We start from the raw sequence: 18,109 nt of genomic DNA, 5'->3' as shown, positions 1-18,109 counted from the left end.
TGAAATGAATGCAAAAAGAGACGTTGATTCTGGTTCAATTATTTACTAGAACAACTTTACTAGAAAATAGATCTTTTTACATAAAGCAGATACATATACGGCTTCGCCTTCGATCATTCGGATATTAAGATGCATCTCGCGAATTTTTCAATAGACATCTACTAGCTCATTTCCTTGCTCACTCATGCTCATGAGCTTCTTTAAAAAGGTTGGGATGTTTGAAAACTCTTGAATAATCTTTGCTAACTTGAATTTTCAGGCAATGCAGCAAAGCCGTATACTCCTCTTGTTACACTTCTCACATCGTGTTTTCTTGGACTATATTCGGACAACCGTATTATCTTCCATTTTATCAAGAAATTCGTTTTCCATGACAAGCTCTCTATTTAGCAACCGAACGTGAATCAACACATCTTTTCTATGATGAAATGCCATGCAGTCAAAATGTCATGCAACCAAAACAAAATACAACAAGTTAGTATCAGGTATAAACATAGAATCCAATACAATCAAGAAATAATAAAACACCTATTCAGGTATCTACTAGGGTTTGGCGCAGTTCTACCTAGGGCGAGTTCCTAAAGTTCACTATATGAGGTTTGGCTTCTAGGGCAAAGGTACCCGAACTAGCAGATTCCTCGATCCTCACCCATTATAAGCTCATATGGACCGAGTTCAGTTCAGGGGAATACATTTCCCTATGGCTGCACGAAAATGAAAATCTCACGAAGACATAGGTACGGATGTATCCCGACACCGATCCACTATCCTGCACGGAGGTGAAAACCTCACGAAGGACTAGTTTCTCACTCCCACTTAGGGGGTAAAATTGACCAACCTATGCAATGCAAAATGCAAATACACATTAACATATTTGAACCAACCAAACAAACATATTATGATCAAAATCATGAAAATAATGCATAAGGGGGAATCGTGATTTTAAAACAAATTTTGATTTCTCGACCAAAAGACAAAAATTAATCAATTTACGGCTCGACTCTCTAACCAATCCCTAGCAGAGTCGCCAACCTATCGAAACCATTTTTATTTTGAAAAACGGGATCGACTTTTAAAACAAAAATGGAGTCGCCACCAATCTCTTTTTGAGGTGTGATAAGGTCACCTTGAGATTAATCATTTTAATAAAATATTTTGATTTATTAAAATAATGATTTTGGTCTACAAAATTCGAGAAAATGGGTTTGGGGGTCGGTTATGCACGAGGAAGGATTAGCACCCTCGAACGCCCAAAAATTGGTACCTAATTGATTAATTAACGTCCTAATGTCAAAAATTTGAAAAGATTTTAAAATACGACCCTTTTTAAAAACCTGAATAAATTGAATTTGATGTTAAGACCTTCTTGTCCCGAAGTAATAAGATTTTAATGATTTTGGTCTACAAAATCCGAGAAAACGGGCTCAGGGGGTCGGTTATGCACGAGGAAGGATTAGCACCCTCGTACGCCCAAAAATTGGTACCTAATTGATTAATTAACGTCCTAATGTCGAAAATTTGAAAAGATTTTAAAATACGATCCTCTTTAAAAACCTGAATAAATCGAATTTGATGTTAAGACCTTCTTGTTCCGAAGTAATAAGATGTCACATCCAGTAAGTTAGGATACGACATTTTAACCGTCGAAACTAAGCTTGTCTCATGCATTAAAGTTTAAAAAGGATATTCGGTTATTTGGATTAAAAAAATCGAAACCCAGTAAGTTAGGGCACGATTTTCTCAAAGCTCCAAAGTCCCGAATATTGCCTTATTTTTTAAAAAGTTTTCTTTTTTTAAAATTGGGGAAAATTGACGCAATATTAAAATGATGCGTAAAAACTTTGATAAAAAAAGGGCAATATGAAAATATAAATAAACAATTTATAAAACACATAATGGCAATTATTTAAATACTAGCATCAATAATCAAAGACCAATGAATTTAAAACAAAGAGTATAAAATAAAAAAAAGTAAAATAAAATGTAAACAAATTTAAAAATAATGAATTTGAAAATGAATAATAAAGGAAAAAGAAATTTGAAATCAACAATATACAAATCAATAAATAAATTATATATAAAAAGTAGGTAATATATGTATAAGTTTGGAATAAATAATATATAAAAATGAAAATAGGTAATATATAAAGTAATAATATATAAATGAGTTTAAAATAAATATTGTGTAATAAGGAATTTAGAACAAGTTATACACAAAACATCTTAAAAATAAATGGTATATAAAATAGATAGTATAAAAAATTACAATTGATAATATATGGGAAAAATTTTTAAAGTAAATAATCAAACAATTTAAAATGGATGATTTATAACACGAGTTTTTTAAAAATAAACAACATGTGTGACATAATATTAAAAATAAATAAATTATATAATTAATGGAAGAAAATAAAAGAATGATAAGAATGGTTAAATGAATGAACATTATGTAAATAAGAAAGTTGATGTATAAATAAACGAATAAAAGTAAAAGAATAATTAATGATTAAACAATTAAATGGATAAATAAAAAAATGTTAAAAAAACGCTTAAGTCAGCCTAACTCTCACAATATGAAGATTCAACGAAATTCCTCCACCAAAATCCAACTCAAATGAAAGCAACTTAAAAAGAAACAAAGATGGATGAAGAACAAAATAAGAATAAGCCACAGAAAATAAGAACGCAAGAAATGGAGAGATTTGGGTGAATGCTCTTAAGAATTATTATTGCTCCAAACTCCAGTGTTTTACAATGAAGGGAGAGGCCTCTATTTATAGTTGAGCCTCCCCAAATCCAACGGTACAGATCAATTACATCAACGGCTAAGATTAAAGGGTATCTACAAATTAAATCTCTAAGATTACAAAATCATATATTCTAAGATTGCATATCCTTGAAGATTATATTTCCATATGCGTCAAGCTTGTAGATGGACCTTCAACCTTTTCAAGTAATGGGACATTCCGATTGGGCCAAATGATATAATTTTGGACTGGACTTGGACTAGAGGTGTTCATGGGCCCGGCCGGGCCGAGTTCGGGCGGGCCCATAAAAAATTTTGGCCCGCATACTAGGCCCGGGACCGGCCCGGCCCGAAATATGGGCCTAAAATTTTGTCCAGGCTCAGCCCGGAAAAAAATTTCTTAGGCCCGAGCCCGGCCCGTTTTTAAAAAATAAACACCAATTTTTTAAAAAAATTTTAAAAAAGTATTTTAAAATTTAAAAAATAAAAAAAAATATTTTTTATTATATATTTGGGCCGGGCCGAGCCTGGGCCAAAAAAGTCGTGCCCAAGGCCCGGCCCGTTTTTTAAACGGGCCTCATTTTTTTGCCCAAACCCATATTTCGGGCCTATATTTTTACCGGAACCCTCTCATATTTCGGGCGGGCCGTCGGGCCATGCCGGGCCGCCTGGCCTATGAACACCTCTAACTTGGACTTTGTTTTATTATTTTGGGTTTATTATTTTTTTGTGAGCCCGGGCTAAATTGGCCTATTACATTTTTTACATCAGGTAAACACTAGGAATCAAACTCAAGACTAATTTCAACTAAGTCTTGAACACAAGTTCTTTACACCTTCACCGCATCTGCACAAAAATCCTGAAAAACTAAATTGACCCTGATGCAATTCAACTTGATCATGTTTAAATTCAAATCTCAACCTTTTGAATAAAATCATTTCATTGTCTAACCAGCTCAAATAAAAAATCGACTCGGTTATTTCATGCGGCCAAACTCCTTGGAGACGATACGAACAATAGTAAATTCTCTTTCAATGTTAGAAGTGAAACGTGAAAGTTATGTCATGAACTGAAATAAGTAGTTATTATGGACCAAAATGATTTACTGTTCCATTCATCTTCGTGATAGAGGGTAGAAAGAGCGTAAACGACCTCTATGAGGCTTGCACTTTTCCCAAACAATGATTCGATAAGACACCCTGTTGGAACATTATAGCTGAAAATGAGAAGCATTCACAACAGGAGACATCTATTTTTTATTATATAGGAACATGGGTGTGGTGACTTTCAAGATTACAGCATTTGACCATTGGGACCTTGCAGGAAATATCTTCCATATCTCACTTCCCTAAGGGATGTATTTGTAGCTCACTTAGCATGCAGCAACCCATTTGAGCACAGCATGAGAATATTATCACATTCTAAAACAAAATATAACCTGGCATGCTTACACAATGTTGCATCATCTTCAACTCATATACTTGAAACGACATTAGTATCATGCATCATACAGCATATATTAAGTAAAACTGAAGCAAGTTTAATGCAGCACACCGTCAAACTCATTATGAACACCAAAATTCCAGCCTTTGTTTATTACTTGGTTGAGCAGTCATGAAATTTGTCTAATACCAATATCTCAAATAAAAACTCCAACTCTATCAAGAGCTATTGCTGAATTTTCGTCCAGATAGCTTCTCAGACTCATAGAGTATGTGGTTAATTAGTCCCCTTGCAGCACTGCAAAAGAAAACAACAAAAGTTAGAACATTGCTAAAGGTTTCTGAAAGGGTTAAAATTCAATATGCTGCTGCATATATATCTATGCACATGTATCCCCTTCAATACAACATGAAGATATCAAGTCGCATATCTTTGAAATTCTAGCCAAAGTGGTAAAATGATTACTCTCTTGTAACACACCACAGATATATAATTACATTCTTCTATTCAAGCAGATCACAAAAACGGATGGCTTGAAAATGTAAGAAACAAGTCAACTTAAGACTTACTCATCCTTCAGCTTCTGAATCTTCTCTGGATCCGTCTCATGCATATGCTTTTTGAACTGCTGTCTCACCATATCAACAACCAATGCAGTATTATGTTGCTGCACGGTAATTTAAATATTGACTGGAAGTTAATTTCCATATTCACAATATATTAGACGCAAAATCAAAGTAAGTATATGCTACAGTTTCATTATGTTTAGTAGCCTGTGTGAGTATGCATACAAACAACTCTACAGTCTACCGCCTCAGCTACACAGAAATCTTGTCAAAATAGAAGCTGCAAGTTCTTGAACCAAAATTTAAGCCCCATTGATCAAAATTGTTCAAGCAGGTCCAAGGATTTCTAAAGACTATTCATTTGCTTGATAAAAATAAAACACCATCCTTTAGTAGCAGATTTGCAGCACATACCTACAAACCTTGTAATGTTCACTCAAAGTGAATTATGAAGCTAACTACCAGGGATTAAGTCCCTGTGCTGGCAGCTATGAAGCTAAGACGAATAGAAGACCTTGAAAAGCTATTCATGTCATGGTGGATCAACAAAAACCTGGGTCCCATGAATACCACTACCAATTTATTTATTCCCAGTACATTTCCACCCTGAAAATATCAGTAAATGCCAACTGTAGAATGACATATCTTCCTTTTCAATGAGTACAGCTATGAAAGGAAACACAAACGATTAACATGCACTATGATTCTTCTGACTAAATTTTCATTGTCATTTGAAAGCACTCCCCAGTTTCATTAATGGTGATGCAAACATATTCATCCTCATCCTAGCTTTTCTGTTCTCGGAAGTATTAAGTCAGAGATAAAGTCCCCTTAGCTAAGCAAATAAAATCTTAAAAATTACCATTTACCCATTCCAAAACATTTACGGCAATCTAGAATCTGCCGGGGACTTCTATTGCAGCCAGCATATTAGAAAGATAGGAAAGGAAATTAAAAGGCCTCCATTTCCATTAGATTTGAGCTTTAACATGAAAATTAGCCTGCAATTCTCTTCTATGATAAATCTCACCCATTATTGCCCTAACAGTATATGATATCAAACAACCAACCAAAGAGATCCCAGCAAACTACTTAGTAAATAATTAAAAACAAAATATGATCTCAAAATTGTTAAAAATTAATACAGTTTTATAGAGTGACCAACTCATTCCAGCACAGAAAACGGAAAATTTATGAAGGACCAGAGGCTAGAGGTACAGTATTGAGGTTACCTTATGGCCTATATATTTAGCTCTTCGAAGACACTCCCGGTAAAGCTGAAACAAACAATTAAATCCGAAAGCAAAGATCAAAAACCATCATTTCGATTACAGTATATTGATTAATAAAAGAAAACGAGGTAATGAAAGGATACTAACTCTGATAACGTTGTTAGCAAGCTCAGGGGGCAGTGCTGTTTGTAAAGACGGCATTTTCTTCTTCTTATCTGATCAAATAATTCACAGACATGGCAATAAGTTAGAGGTGCACTGAGAAAATCAAAATTCTAAAGAAAAAAAAATGAATCGAGGGAAGATGATGAATAAGAAGGAAGAACCTCGCGCGGCAGCTTAGCACCAAGGAAACTGGAAAAGCCGGCGAAAACGAAACGATTGATAGGCGGAGTTGGGTCTTATAATATTGGGCCTTATACATCGGTTTTTATTTTCTCTGTTATATTTCAAAACTTGGTGGAAAGCCTGGCCCAATACAATTAATAGTATCTTATTTATTATTTATCAATTAATGTTAGGTGAATTTATGGTTTTTAGTCCCTTTTATGCTTAACTATGACTTTTAAAAATAATTCACATCCACATTTTAATACAACTATTAATTATTTTGATTAATTAATAAAATTATAAAAATTAAAGATATTCATTTTAGAAAAATAGAGATAAGAGTATACAAAATTAAAACATAGAGACTAAAGCAATTTTTATTGGGTCAAGTGATATTAATTATTTTGATTAATTAATAGCTTTATAAAAATTTTAAAATTTTCATTTTAGAAAAAGTATACAAAATTAAAGTGTAGAAATTAAAAAAATTTTATTAGGTCAAGTGGTAAATAATTCGATAACTCTTAAATTTAAGTCTAGTAAATGAAAAAGAGTTATTTTGAGATAGTTTCACATCTTATTTAAAAATTTGATCTAATTCGATTTGACTTTAAATTTACACGAACAAACATGTATAAATTAAATCTATGGTAAAGAAAACTAGAATTCGTCTTTAATTTTATCTTATTTTTAAAGTGTATAGAATAGTTTTGCAAACTAAGACTCAACTCATATCTCCAAATCACTCATAGCTACGCCATGCCTCCTATCTTTACAATTAACCATGTAAGATTCGTATTGTACTTCTGTTGGTTCTCCTATCAAATTTAACCATGTTTAGTTTAAGTGTGTTTAACATTACTTTTTAAAAATGCTTTTAGGGTCAAAAGCACTTTTAAAGTCATAAGCAATGCTAAACAAATAGCTTTTAGAGTTAAAATACATTTGAAAAGTGCTTATGAATCAAAAGGTAAAAGAAGTTCTTTTTTAACTTTTGTGTTTGAAAAAAAGAAGAAGATTAAAATGACTTTTTTTTTTGAAAGAATGACTGGGTATTTATTATGAATTAAAAAGAAAAATCCAATCAGCCCAAATCAAAGGGCCCAAGTCAAAGCAACAAACAGAAAAAGAAACAACCTAATTTTCGGCCTAAACAATCAGAAAAAGACAACCCCCTAGAAACGTCTATCAAAAAGCTAGATAATTAAAAAGAAAAACAAAAGCATTAAATGAAATTAAAATCAACCGAACAAAATCCTATCCCAGTCAATAATCAGAACAGCTGGAAACCATAAAGGCTATTGAAGAGTCATTTCCAAGGTCCCATCTGTTGTGTCGATAGCTCTTCCCCACAGATTTAAACATCATTAAGCTATCTATATTGGATGTTGCTCTTTCACCCATTTCTTCAATCCGGATTTCTTTGCCAATCTTCATCCAAGGTTGAAATATGACGTTCCAGTTCTTCTCCTATCAGGTAAATGTTTTCTTCTTTCGCAAGAGCTTTCTTTGCTAGACCATGTGCATGTGTGTTTTCTGATCTATGGATGTGCTTAAAAGTAAGATCTTGAAAAAAGGATTTCTTGTTCTGAATATCTTTTATAATGGCACCTATTACCGATCTGTCTGTTGAAGTCGCCTTGCTCTTCTTTATGACGGTTTTTGAGTCTCCCATAATTCTAACTGACTGAGATCCTAATGCAATCCCTAATTTCATGCCTTCTAAACATGCATATGCCTCTGCTGCGAATGGTGAGGGGACATTTATGTGGATAACCGTTTTTAACACCAGTAGATTTCCCCTCATATCCCAACCTACTAATCCAGTCGTTGATTTAGAGGTTCTACTGTCCAGTGCTGTATCAAATTTGATCGATATTCTCGGTACGTTTTCCTGTATTCTGTGACTCCTGAAAATTTTCTCAGTTTTCTTCACAGCATTTATTCCTTCATATTCTGCCATATGTCTTTGAATATTCTGAGCTAATCCCCTTCCTGTTGAATTTTTCCCCTCGTGAATGAGTTTATTTCTAAAGGACCATATCAACCATAACGCATAGCAGAAAAGCCGACATTGGTAATAGTTGCTGTTCTTGAAAACCCAGGTTAGCCACTCCCATGTATTCTGACTCGTATTCTCCATGACCCATGATAAATTTAATGATTGCCACACTTCTCTTGTGAAAGGACACTCTCGGAAAACATGAAGACTCTCTTCTACTCCAGAATAACACCGTGGACAACAGGCAGTTGAAATGACCCTCCTCAAATTGAGATTACCAAGATGAGGGATATAATCCCATGAAATCCTCCAAATTGTAATTGCAATTTTTGAAGGCAATTGTTGGCTCCATAATTTTTTGTAAAATTTTTTATTTCGGTCTGTAGTAAGTAGTCATTGGCTGTAGAAGCATCTTGTAATAATTTATAGGCACTACGTACTGAAAACTCACCAGATAGTTCTCCACTCCACACTTGAATATCCTCATGTTCGGTCTCTGCCAGGGGAATTTGTAAAATCTTCCGAGCAGTATCTTCTTGAAAGGTACTATTAATTAAGTCTGACTTCCATTTTCTGCTTGAATTATCAATGAGGTTTGAAACTAACTGTAGTTCCCTTCTGTTTGTTCTATTATGTTCATCCACCTTATCGATCCCCTGAATCCAGTTGTCTTCCCAGATAGAAATGCTATTACCTTTACCAACTCTCCAACCCAATCCTCTTTGGAGAAGTCCTCTTGCTGCCCAGATGCTCTTCCAGGTAAATGAAGGTAAATTCCCCAACTTTGCATTTAAGAAACTTGACTTTGGGAAATATTTAGCTTTCAAAACTCTGGCTAATAAAGAATTTGGAAAATTAATGAGACGCCAACCTTGTTTAGCTAATAACGCAATATTAAATTGACTAAGATCTCGAAAACCTAAGTCACCATTTTCTTTTAGCAAACAAAGGTTTTTCCAAGTGCACCAATGAATTCCCCTTTTGCCCCCTCCTTTCTGCCACCAGAATCTTGCTATAATACTCTCCATTTCATCGCAAAGAGCTCTCAGCAATAAGAAGCATGCCATAGAATAAGTCGGAATAGCTTGCAGAATGGCCTTAATAAAAATTTCTTTCCCTCCTTGTGATAAAAACCTGTTACTCCAGTTATCAATACGTTTTTTTATTCGATCATTTAAACTCTGAAAAGCTTCTTTTTTCTTTCGCCCCACCATATTGGGTAGCCCTAAATATCTTTCAGGTTCACTTGTCCTACGTACCCCCAACACATTGACCACCTGTCTCCTATCCTCCTCCAACGTGTTTTTACTGAAAAATACCGTTGATTTATCGAAATTTACACATTGTCCCGAGCAAACTTTGAATTCACACAGAATATCCTTTATGACGTTTGCACCCCTCCTCGTTGCCTCTCCAAACAGTATGCAATCATCAGCAAATAAAAGATGAGATACCTGCGGACCATACCTACTCACCCGTATTCCTTTGAGACGATCTCTCTTCATTGTTAACCTCAATAAGCTCGATAAAACTTCACCACATATCAGGAATAAAAACGGACTTAATGGGTCGCCTTGTCTAAGTCTTCTGGTTGGTACAAATTTATCTCCTTTGTGCCCATTAATGACAACTGAATAAGCAACAGATGAAACACATTTCATAATGGCATTTACCCAACTAAAATCAAATCCCATCCTTGTCATAATCTCCTCTATAAAACTCCATTCAACCCTGTCATAAACTTTACTCATATCGGGTTTAACGGCCATAAATCCTTTTTTCCCCGTTCCCTTCTGCTTTAGCTTATGCAATATTTCATAAGCGAGTAATACATTATCTGATATTAACCTGTCTGGCACAAAAGCACTTTGCGCTTCATCAATACATTTGCCAATAACACTTCGAAATCTGTTTGCTAGTACATTCGCTATAATTTTATAAAGTACATTGCATAAACTAATTGGCCTAAATTGCATCATAGTTAATGGGTTGTTGACTTTTGGAATAAGCACTATATTTGTAGAGTTTATCGGACTAACCTCCATATTTCCGTTTAGAATTTGTACACAAAAAGCTATGACATCATCTCCAACAATCTGCCGACACTTCTGATAAAATAATGCTGGAAATCCATCCTCCCCTGGTGCTTTCGATAGTCCCATCTCAAAAACAGCTTCTATAATTTCATCTCTAGAATATGATTCTGCAAGTTTTCGATTGTCCTCCGCTTGAATGCAGCGCTCAATCCCTGATAGAATATGATCATAATTCCCTTTTCTTCTTGCCGAAAATAAATTCTGAAAATAAGACTTCGCCACACCCTCAATATCCTGGATGAACTCCATTTCTCTTCCCTCTTCATCTTTCAGCTTATGAATGAGATTTAATTTTGTGATAATATTATTGACATTTTAACCCTTATTTAGTTGTATTGACATTTTAATATTTAAAATATAATTTACATATTCAAATTAAATTTTATAAATAATTACTATTAATTACTTAAAATATTCAAATTTGTATTTCATATATTGAAATATGAATAATGGTTACAATAAGTTATTTTTATATTTTATTGAGATATTGTAATATAACAAATTTAAATATTATTTAAATGTTTATTTTTCTAATTTATTATATCATATTTAAAATAAACATTTTATTTTTCGAAAGTGTTTTTAACGTAATATTAAACACTTCAATTTTAAATCTTAAAGCACTTTTTCATGCACCTTTTAAAAATACTTTTCAAAAAATAATTAATTAATAATTGTCCATGTGATGATTTTCCTCCTTGATGCATTAAAATCAAAACCATAATTAAATAAAAGGTCTGAAGTTTTTAGTTAATCTTTAAAAAAATCAATTGAGTTCTTAAAATAATAATTGAGTTGTTATGACAAAAAATTTAATTAAGTTATTCCATTAAAAATATCACTAGTTAACCAATTTGATTATTAATAATATTTATGTGATGACAAAATTGACACATGGCATGACTTATGAATAATTACGTCAAGCATATATTTAAAAAAACTAAAATGTATTAATAAAATCATTTATATCTATAATGAATTTAGATAAATTCTAAATGTAAATTCTTAATATTTATTAAAAGGGGATTATTTAGTATATTATCAGTTGAGTTTCTAAACTAGGGGTTGACAAGTGTATTATTTGCTATATTTATTAAAACTATATTGCTAGTGTACCAAATAATCTATTCTTAAAATGTTAAATAATTATAAATAGTTGTTAAAATTCTAAAATTATTAAAATGGTAATAATATATAAATTATTAATTATTAAAAATATTAAAAATATTAAAATTTTATTATGATATTTTCTATTTTATTTTCTAAAATTCTAGTCCAATCATGGTTGTTGTTGTTTTTTTTTGGTATAATGATTTTTTCCTCCAGCTATATAAAAATTTATTTTAACCTTTCATTTAATTTCTCGTCTCTTTTAGTCATTAAATTTATATTTTTGTCAAATCATCCCAAAATAGATAAAAAATTAACGCTTGTTAACTTTACTTATGTGGCACACACGTGGATTGCTATATAAATGACATGTCAACATTTAATTGATTTTTAAAATTAAAAATTATTAAAAAATATTTTATAATTTTTAATGATGTTTAATTTTTAAAATAATTTTATAACTTTTAAATTTTAAAAACTTAATTAAATATTAAAGTGTTACTCACGCGACACTTGTGTATGTAACATCGAGAAGTTAAAAAATTAAAATTTTCCACTCATTTTAGAATGAAGAATTTAAAAATTAGGAAAACGAAAAATTAAATAAAGAATTAAAATAATTTTTTATAAAGTTAAAAAGGTTATACCATTTGAAAAGTAAGTTGTTATGAAATTAATACAAATTATTATTAATTTTAAATATAAATATTAAATTTCAAATGTCCACGTAGATTTATAAATTTCCGATGGCAGTATATTATCACAAAATTAGCTTGATCCAATATGTTCCGGATAGGTGCTTCCGGTAAGTCACAGTAGTCTGCCAGCTTTCTAATACAGTTTTTAGCTCTCAGTAATTTCTAGACTTATTTTTTATTTTTTATTTTCTGAATTTTATAAAGTTCCAAAATTTTATTGAGAAATTAACTTGATTTTTAAAATTTTTAAAAATAAGATTAAATTAATAAAATATATATAAATAAATTTAAATTTATTTTTACAATAATAAAAATTATGTCAGAATCATTAGAATATTTGATTTAAAAGTTAATAATTAAATATAAATTAATAGTTGAATGAAAGTAAATCTATTATAATTAGGTAACCTTACCATCAATTTAAGATTAGAATTTTGAATTCTAAGAAAAAAATAGAATTTTGAGCTATTAAAGAATGAAAAACATTTTTTTATAAGAAAATTTATAATTCAGAGAGTGTGCAACTGGAAAAGGGATAACTTATGAATTAACAAGTTGGTTTTATTCACTGCATTCAAAAAAGCCACCTATTTCAAGCGTCAAACATACAATTTCGAGCAAACTGGTTCAAAAGTTGCACATTTTTAGCCAGAAATCTCAACAGCCTTAACATCAGGCTTTTTAACTACCAGCTTGGGTACAGTGACAGTAAGCACCCCATTCTCCATGGAAGCCTTAACCTGATCCATCTTGGCATTCTCAGGCAACCTGAACCTCCTCATGAACTTGCCGCTGCTCCGTTCAACCCGGTGCCACGTATCATTCTTGTCTTCCTTCTCCACGTTCCTCTCCCCACTTATCTGCAACACCCGATCATCTACCACTTCCACTTTCACTTCTTCTTTCTTAAGCCCCGGCACATCGGCCTTGAACACGTGGGCTTCCGGGGTTTCCTTCCAGTCGATCCGGGTGTCGACAAAGGCAGAGGTTTCCGGCGTCCGTGTCGTAGAGACAGCGAAGTCCCTGAATGGGTCCCAAACATCAAGTGAGAATGGGTCGAACACGTTGCTGCGTCGGTTGCCGAAGAAGCTTGGAATCAGAGACATTTTCAGAAGCAAGATAGGAGCAATATATGAAGAAAGCTTGAAGATTTTGTCTTAAAAGCTGTCGATCTAAGCTTTGCTTGTCTGAGAATGTAGGGGACCTGAAATGGATATTTATAGTTGTAGTTGTGGAGGATTCTAGCATGGACAAGATTTTTCTATTTCCTGGGTTTAAATCATTTTTCTGGAACATTTATCTAGAAGCCTGTAACGACAGCACATTTCATTCTAGGACATTCGTGAATATTTTGTATTATAATTCATAAGAAATCGTTCTAGGAAAATATTCAATTCAAATTGTTGGATACTCAAAAGTTACATTTTCGCCTATAGAAAATAATAGGGTTTTACTAAAAAATAAAAAATTAGTAATGAGGCGTTGGAATCTTATCAATTTGACTGTTAACAACGTGATTAAACGAGTTGATTTGTGAATAAATTATTAACGTGGTACCACATCCTTATATTTTTAATTTTTTTCAAAAATATAAAAATACTAAAATATTTATATCTATAATGAATCTAGAACTTGGATAACTATTTATCTAATATAAAATAATTGGAGATAAAATTGAGATTTAATATTTATAATTAAAAAGTATAATGTACATGTTGATGATACCTTTTAAGGAAAATACTAAAATAGAAAAGATTAGGATTAAATTTTAAGTTTTATTCGACATATTTTTAGATTTTTAAATAATTTTTAATATTTTTACATATTTTTACATATTTTTATAATATTTAAAAGTTATGTTAGAATGAATCTGAATAACCATTTGTTCAAATTCATTTTTAGCTTCTCTTTATAACTTTTAAGATTTTTATAATTTTATAATTATTGAGAATTACTTATGATTATTTTTATTTTTCCATTTTAATATTTTTGTATTTTTTACAATATTTGAAATTTATATTTATAATTGGATCTAATATTTTAGTAATTTTAAAATATTTTTTAGACTTTTATTTTTAAAATATATGTGCTCAATCAACCACAACAGTTTTATTAACAATTAAATCGGTTAACTAAAGATTTTCGTTAAAAAAAATCTAATTGTTTTCTTTTTCTACCCATAACCGCTCAAGTAGGTGCCTTAATTGCTTTTTCCATTTTTTACTAAGAATTTTTTTGCTAAGAATTTTTATACCTTTTGCAAGCCAGAAATTAATATCAATAAGAATAAATACTTCTATGTAAGGATTTAAACTTTAAAGGATAAAACACTGTAGGCCCAACTTGGTATACAAACCAGCACATCTCATCTCATCACACGCTAAGGGATAAATAACCCCCTTAAAGGGATGAAAGAAGCCTAAACCAACACCACAAAACAAACCAATTATATAATACATATTCAGATGATTGTGCTATGTCATCTCTCCCCCTCGGCCTCTTTCTATATAAATTGTACTATGCAATCATTAATATTAATATATATAAAACACTAAAATCTACCATTCTCATTTGAGCAACTATACTGAGAACTCTCTGTTATGGCATGGGGCATCCCTTTCAGTAAGCAACCAATGGGGGGTATACTTAATGTCTCTTCAATTCCATAAGCATTCCAACAAAATGGTTCCTCCATTAATTCACCTTCGTGTGGCATAAGCTCGACATCTGCCATTGTTATGTTCGTGCAAGCCACTGTGTCGCTGCAAGCGAAATGGATCGGAGTATTTCTCACGTCATAGCTGCCTTTAATGTTCCTATATTGCACATCTCTTACATAAACAGCAGATGTTTGGTTTAGGCATGCCTTTTGCAAACAGTAGTATTGGTCTATGTTTATGCAGTTTCTAACATTCTCCATCTGGATGTTCTCAAATGATATGCCTGATACAGAACCTGTGCCCCCTTGCCATGTCTTGATCCTTACCCCATTGTCTGATTCTCTTATCACCGTGTTTCGAACGGTTATGTTCGAAACACATGCCTGCGAATTATGCACCCCAAGGCTCCCAATGCTGCAGAAATAAACTCTCTCAGTTAAGTCACTCTAATTAGTTTAAAAAAACAGAACCAGTTTCATTTATATCTTCATTTAGTTCCAAAAATGATAGAGAGACCGCTCTTAACTGTCTGCGTACCAATCCAAAGATAAGAGAATGGATTGTGTAAGCCGAAATCGATTTACAAAAGGGCTAGTATACCTGATCCCGTGACTTGGACCACAAGTAACACCTTCAATGTGCACATCAGAGCATCCTGGACCGATCGAAATGCAATCATCTCCTATTTAAAATCATGAGACTTGGATCATTGCAAGGAATAATACATAAACAGTACAATGTAGGATAAACTGTTCAATAGAGTATGATAGACACAAGTTCCATTGTCCTTACCGTTGCTTATCATTGAATTGTATATGCCAACAGATTTTGTGTTTCCAATGTGGATTCCATCGGTGTTCGGGCTAAGTTTAGGGGTTGATATCAATAGTTTTTCTATCAAAACCCCTTCGCACCCATCGAATTTCATATGAAACTGAGGACTGTTTTGGATCTTTATGCCACTGACTACTAAATTGGAGCTCATAAAGAACCTGATCATCTGAATCAACAAAAGTGCAAGAGCAAGAAATAGAACAAGTGAGCTGGTTTGAACATCATGAATTAAAGAACTTAAACTTCTTTTATGTACTTACAGTAGGGCTGTCACAAGGTCCTGGCAGAGTTGAACCATTTGGACCCTATATAGTCACATCACTAGAATTTAGATGTGCATGATTTCACTTGAAACAAGTAATTATTGATGAGTTGATTAGGAAATGGATACCCTGTGAGGTTTGCAAGGGAGATCCCACCACTTCTGTCCATTTCCTTCAATGACACCATTCCCAGTGAGTTTCATATCATTAAGTCTATAAAACACAAGCCATTGCTGACGGCTATCTGCTTTTGGCCAGCAATCAGGTCCATCCGGTGGCATTAGGACCCCATCAACCTATCACATTCAATGACACAAAAACTGTCCGTCACTGAGAATTAAGGAAAACAAAGGAAGATGATGAACTAGATATCAGATTCTCACTTGAAGGGCAAGTCCAGGTTTGCATGGCCCTGGGAAGATAGTGGAAGTGATCATGAAAACTTTATCTGAAGGAACCAAAACAGTGGCTGATTCTACTGCACAAGCAGCTTTCCATGCTTCCATGAATGCTGCAGTGTCATCTGAACAACCGTCCCCCACCGCACCGTAAGAAGTGACGTCGAAGATGCTGCCTGTTGGATCCCCGGGATCATTGGGATAAGGGTCTGAAGGAATAGATGGAGGGTCAGGGTTTTTGGGAGGAGCAGGGACATGAACAGGTGACTTCCCAGGGGAGCCTTTGGGTTTATGCTTCTTGTGGTAATGATATCTTGCATTTGCATTGCTTGAACAATGATGAAAGGAAAGAATTGCCAAAATCCAAATGAATAATAATCCACGACCAAGTTCCATTAGCAGCAGACAATAAGCTGAAGCCAAATCAATCTGAGAAAATGTATATAGGAAGTAAAAACCAGAAATCTGATTCCAAAGTTTCAATTTTCAAGAAAACAAATATACATAATGCAATGAGTTAAAGGGTCAGATGAAAGGCTTGACCATAACCTCTAATTTATACTCTTTAACAACAATTCCAGAGATCAAAGCTGTTCTTTAGTGATAGTTGAAGACACATGTCAAATACTGGTTGATAGCTATATCATAATCAATGCGAATAAAATATTTGAAATGCATTTGGGAGGCTAGCCTTTTTGTGGCTAATTTGGCAGAAGGTTGTTGGCTTTATATTGATTTTTTCCCTCTTTGTTTTGCTTTTCTAGGTCACGTGGTCTGTGGACCTGACAGAGATCCTTATGTTTCTTCAATTCTTCATTGTTGGATTTTAATTCCCCACTGTTTTTTTACGGCTTATGTTGCCAAGGACTGTATCCTGGACCCTTGATCAAGGTTACTGTAAGCTTGTGAACTGTCTTTGCGGCCTACATTTTCTAGAATAAAGTGACAAAAACCTCAAGATCAATCTTTTTAAGACATTTTCTTCATATTTCAAGCTTTCAACGGGGGCAAAAAGTTTCATCCATTACATTACACTGCAGTATTACTAACCATTTTCCATTTTAAGCTTCATGTTTTATGTAACATGACCGGAAAACGTATCCGTTCCCGCAATTTAAATCCCTGTATTTCTTATAGAATTCTGTTTATACACAAAGGCTGATAAGGAATTTCCAATGATCTTGATCACGTGAAACCATTTATGGCCTAAACTGCTCTTTCATGAAACTTTTCTAGATAAGCTAGCTGGTTTAGTCGATGTGGAGATGAAAAGAAAAAGAAAGAAAAATGTATGATGAAAAATGGGGTTTCTTTTTTTTTTGGTTATGTAAAAGCAACAAGTCTCGTGACTCTCTGTTGTTGTTTAGCTCTTGTGGCCATACATAGTGATGTAGGAAACATGTACTACAAACTGGACGACAGCGGAAATAAATTTAAACCAGTCACGGGTGAATCCAATTCTATATATGGTCCATAAGCCGAAAATTACCCTATAAGAAACTCTCGTCCAATAAACCAATACTAATGAAACATATATCCCAATGCCTTAATCAAGTGTAAAAATAAAATAAAATTACCTGACACAATTAAAAGATTCAATCCAAAGATGGTGTTGACGAGCAGCTACATGCATGCATAGGTATTTTGTTGAAGAAATGTAGTAGAAGAATGAGTGACAATGTTGGTTGCGTTTAAGTTAAAGAGTGAAGTTGAAGAGGCTTTTTATAGAGG

The 18,109-nt window shown here is 33.0% G+C and overlaps 3 protein-coding genes across 5 annotated transcripts; all 3 read right to left on the bottom strand.

Moving 5' to 3' along the window:
* Positions 1-4,193: 4,193 nt before the first annotated feature.
* Positions 4,194-6,402, bottom strand: LOC105796940 (uncharacterized). Its single transcript, XM_012626799.2, has 5 exons — positions 6,314-6,402; positions 6,135-6,202; positions 5,988-6,032; positions 4,759-4,856; positions 4,194-4,486 (listed from the first exon to the last, which is right to left on the bottom strand). The coding sequence occupies exons 2-5, from the start codon at positions 6,186-6,188 to the stop codon at positions 4,408-4,410; spliced, it is 276 nt and encodes a 91-aa protein (XP_012482253.1). The 5' UTR covers positions 6,189-6,202; positions 6,314-6,402; the 3' UTR covers positions 4,194-4,407.
* Positions 6,403-12,759: 6,357 nt separating this feature from the next.
* On the bottom strand, positions 12,760-13,590 carry LOC105796939 (17.5 kDa class I heat shock protein). Its single transcript, XM_012626798.2, has one exon. The coding sequence runs from the start codon at positions 13,327-13,329 to the stop codon at positions 12,868-12,870; it is 462 nt and encodes a 153-aa protein (XP_012482252.1). The 5' UTR covers positions 13,330-13,590; the 3' UTR covers positions 12,760-12,867.
* A 904-nt stretch (positions 13,591-14,494) lies between these two features.
* LOC105796938 (polygalacturonase At1g48100) lies at positions 14,495-18,109 on the bottom strand. Of its 3 annotated transcripts, none has more exons than XM_012626797.2 (7): positions 17,956-18,109; positions 16,364-16,807; positions 16,109-16,276; positions 15,978-16,022; positions 15,676-15,883; positions 15,484-15,565; positions 14,495-15,297 (listed from the first exon to the last, which is right to left on the bottom strand). In XM_012626797.2, the coding sequence occupies exons 2-7, from the start codon at positions 16,772-16,774 to the stop codon at positions 14,775-14,777; spliced, it is 1,437 nt and encodes a 478-aa protein (XP_012482251.2). In that variant the 5' UTR covers positions 16,775-16,807; positions 17,956-18,109; the 3' UTR covers positions 14,495-14,774. The 3 variants fall into 3 exon arrangements, with proteins under 3 accessions (XP_012482251.2, XP_012482250.2, XP_052484027.1); XM_012626796.2 differs by lacking the exon at positions 17,956-18,109 and adding an exon at positions 16,928-17,293; XM_052628067.1 differs by lacking the exon at positions 17,956-18,109 and having other exon boundaries at positions 16,364-16,910.

This window comes from Gossypium raimondii, chromosome 3 (genome assembly GCF_025698545.1).
Source record: "Gossypium raimondii isolate GPD5lz chromosome 3, ASM2569854v1, whole genome shotgun sequence".
Taxonomy (NCBI): Eukaryota; Viridiplantae; Streptophyta; class Magnoliopsida; order Malvales; family Malvaceae; genus Gossypium; species Gossypium raimondii.
The sequence above is the reverse complement of the archived record's forward strand: the minus strand, read 5'-3'. Positions and strand labels throughout refer to the sequence as shown.

Coding starts and splice junctions, on each gene's coding strand:
- LOC105796940 (XM_012626799.2), bottom strand. CDS start 6,188: ATGCCGTCTTTACAAACAGCACTGCCCCCTGAGCTTGCTAACAACGTT. Junction 4,857..5,987: donor CTAAATATATAGGCCATAAG/GTAACCTCAATA, acceptor ATTACCGTGCAG/CAACATAATACTGCATTGGT. Junction 4,487..4,758: donor ATTCAGAAGCTGAAGGATGA/GTAAGTCTTAAG, acceptor TTTCTTTTGCAG/TGCTGCAAGGGGACTAATTA.
- LOC105796939 (XM_012626798.2), bottom strand. CDS start 13,329: ATGTCTCTGATTCCAAGCTTCTTCGGCAACCGACGCAGCAACGTGTTC.
- LOC105796938 (XM_012626797.2), bottom strand. CDS start 16,774: ATGGAACTTGGTCGTGGATTATTATTCATTTGGATTTTGGCAATTCTT. Junction 16,023..16,108: donor TCCCTTGCAAACCTCACAGG/GTATCCATTTCC, acceptor GTGACTATATAG/GGTCCAAATGGTTCAACTCT. Junction 15,298..15,483: donor GGTCCAAGTCACGGGATCAG/GTATACTAGCCC, acceptor TTATTTCTGCAG/CATTGGGAGCCTTGGGGTGC.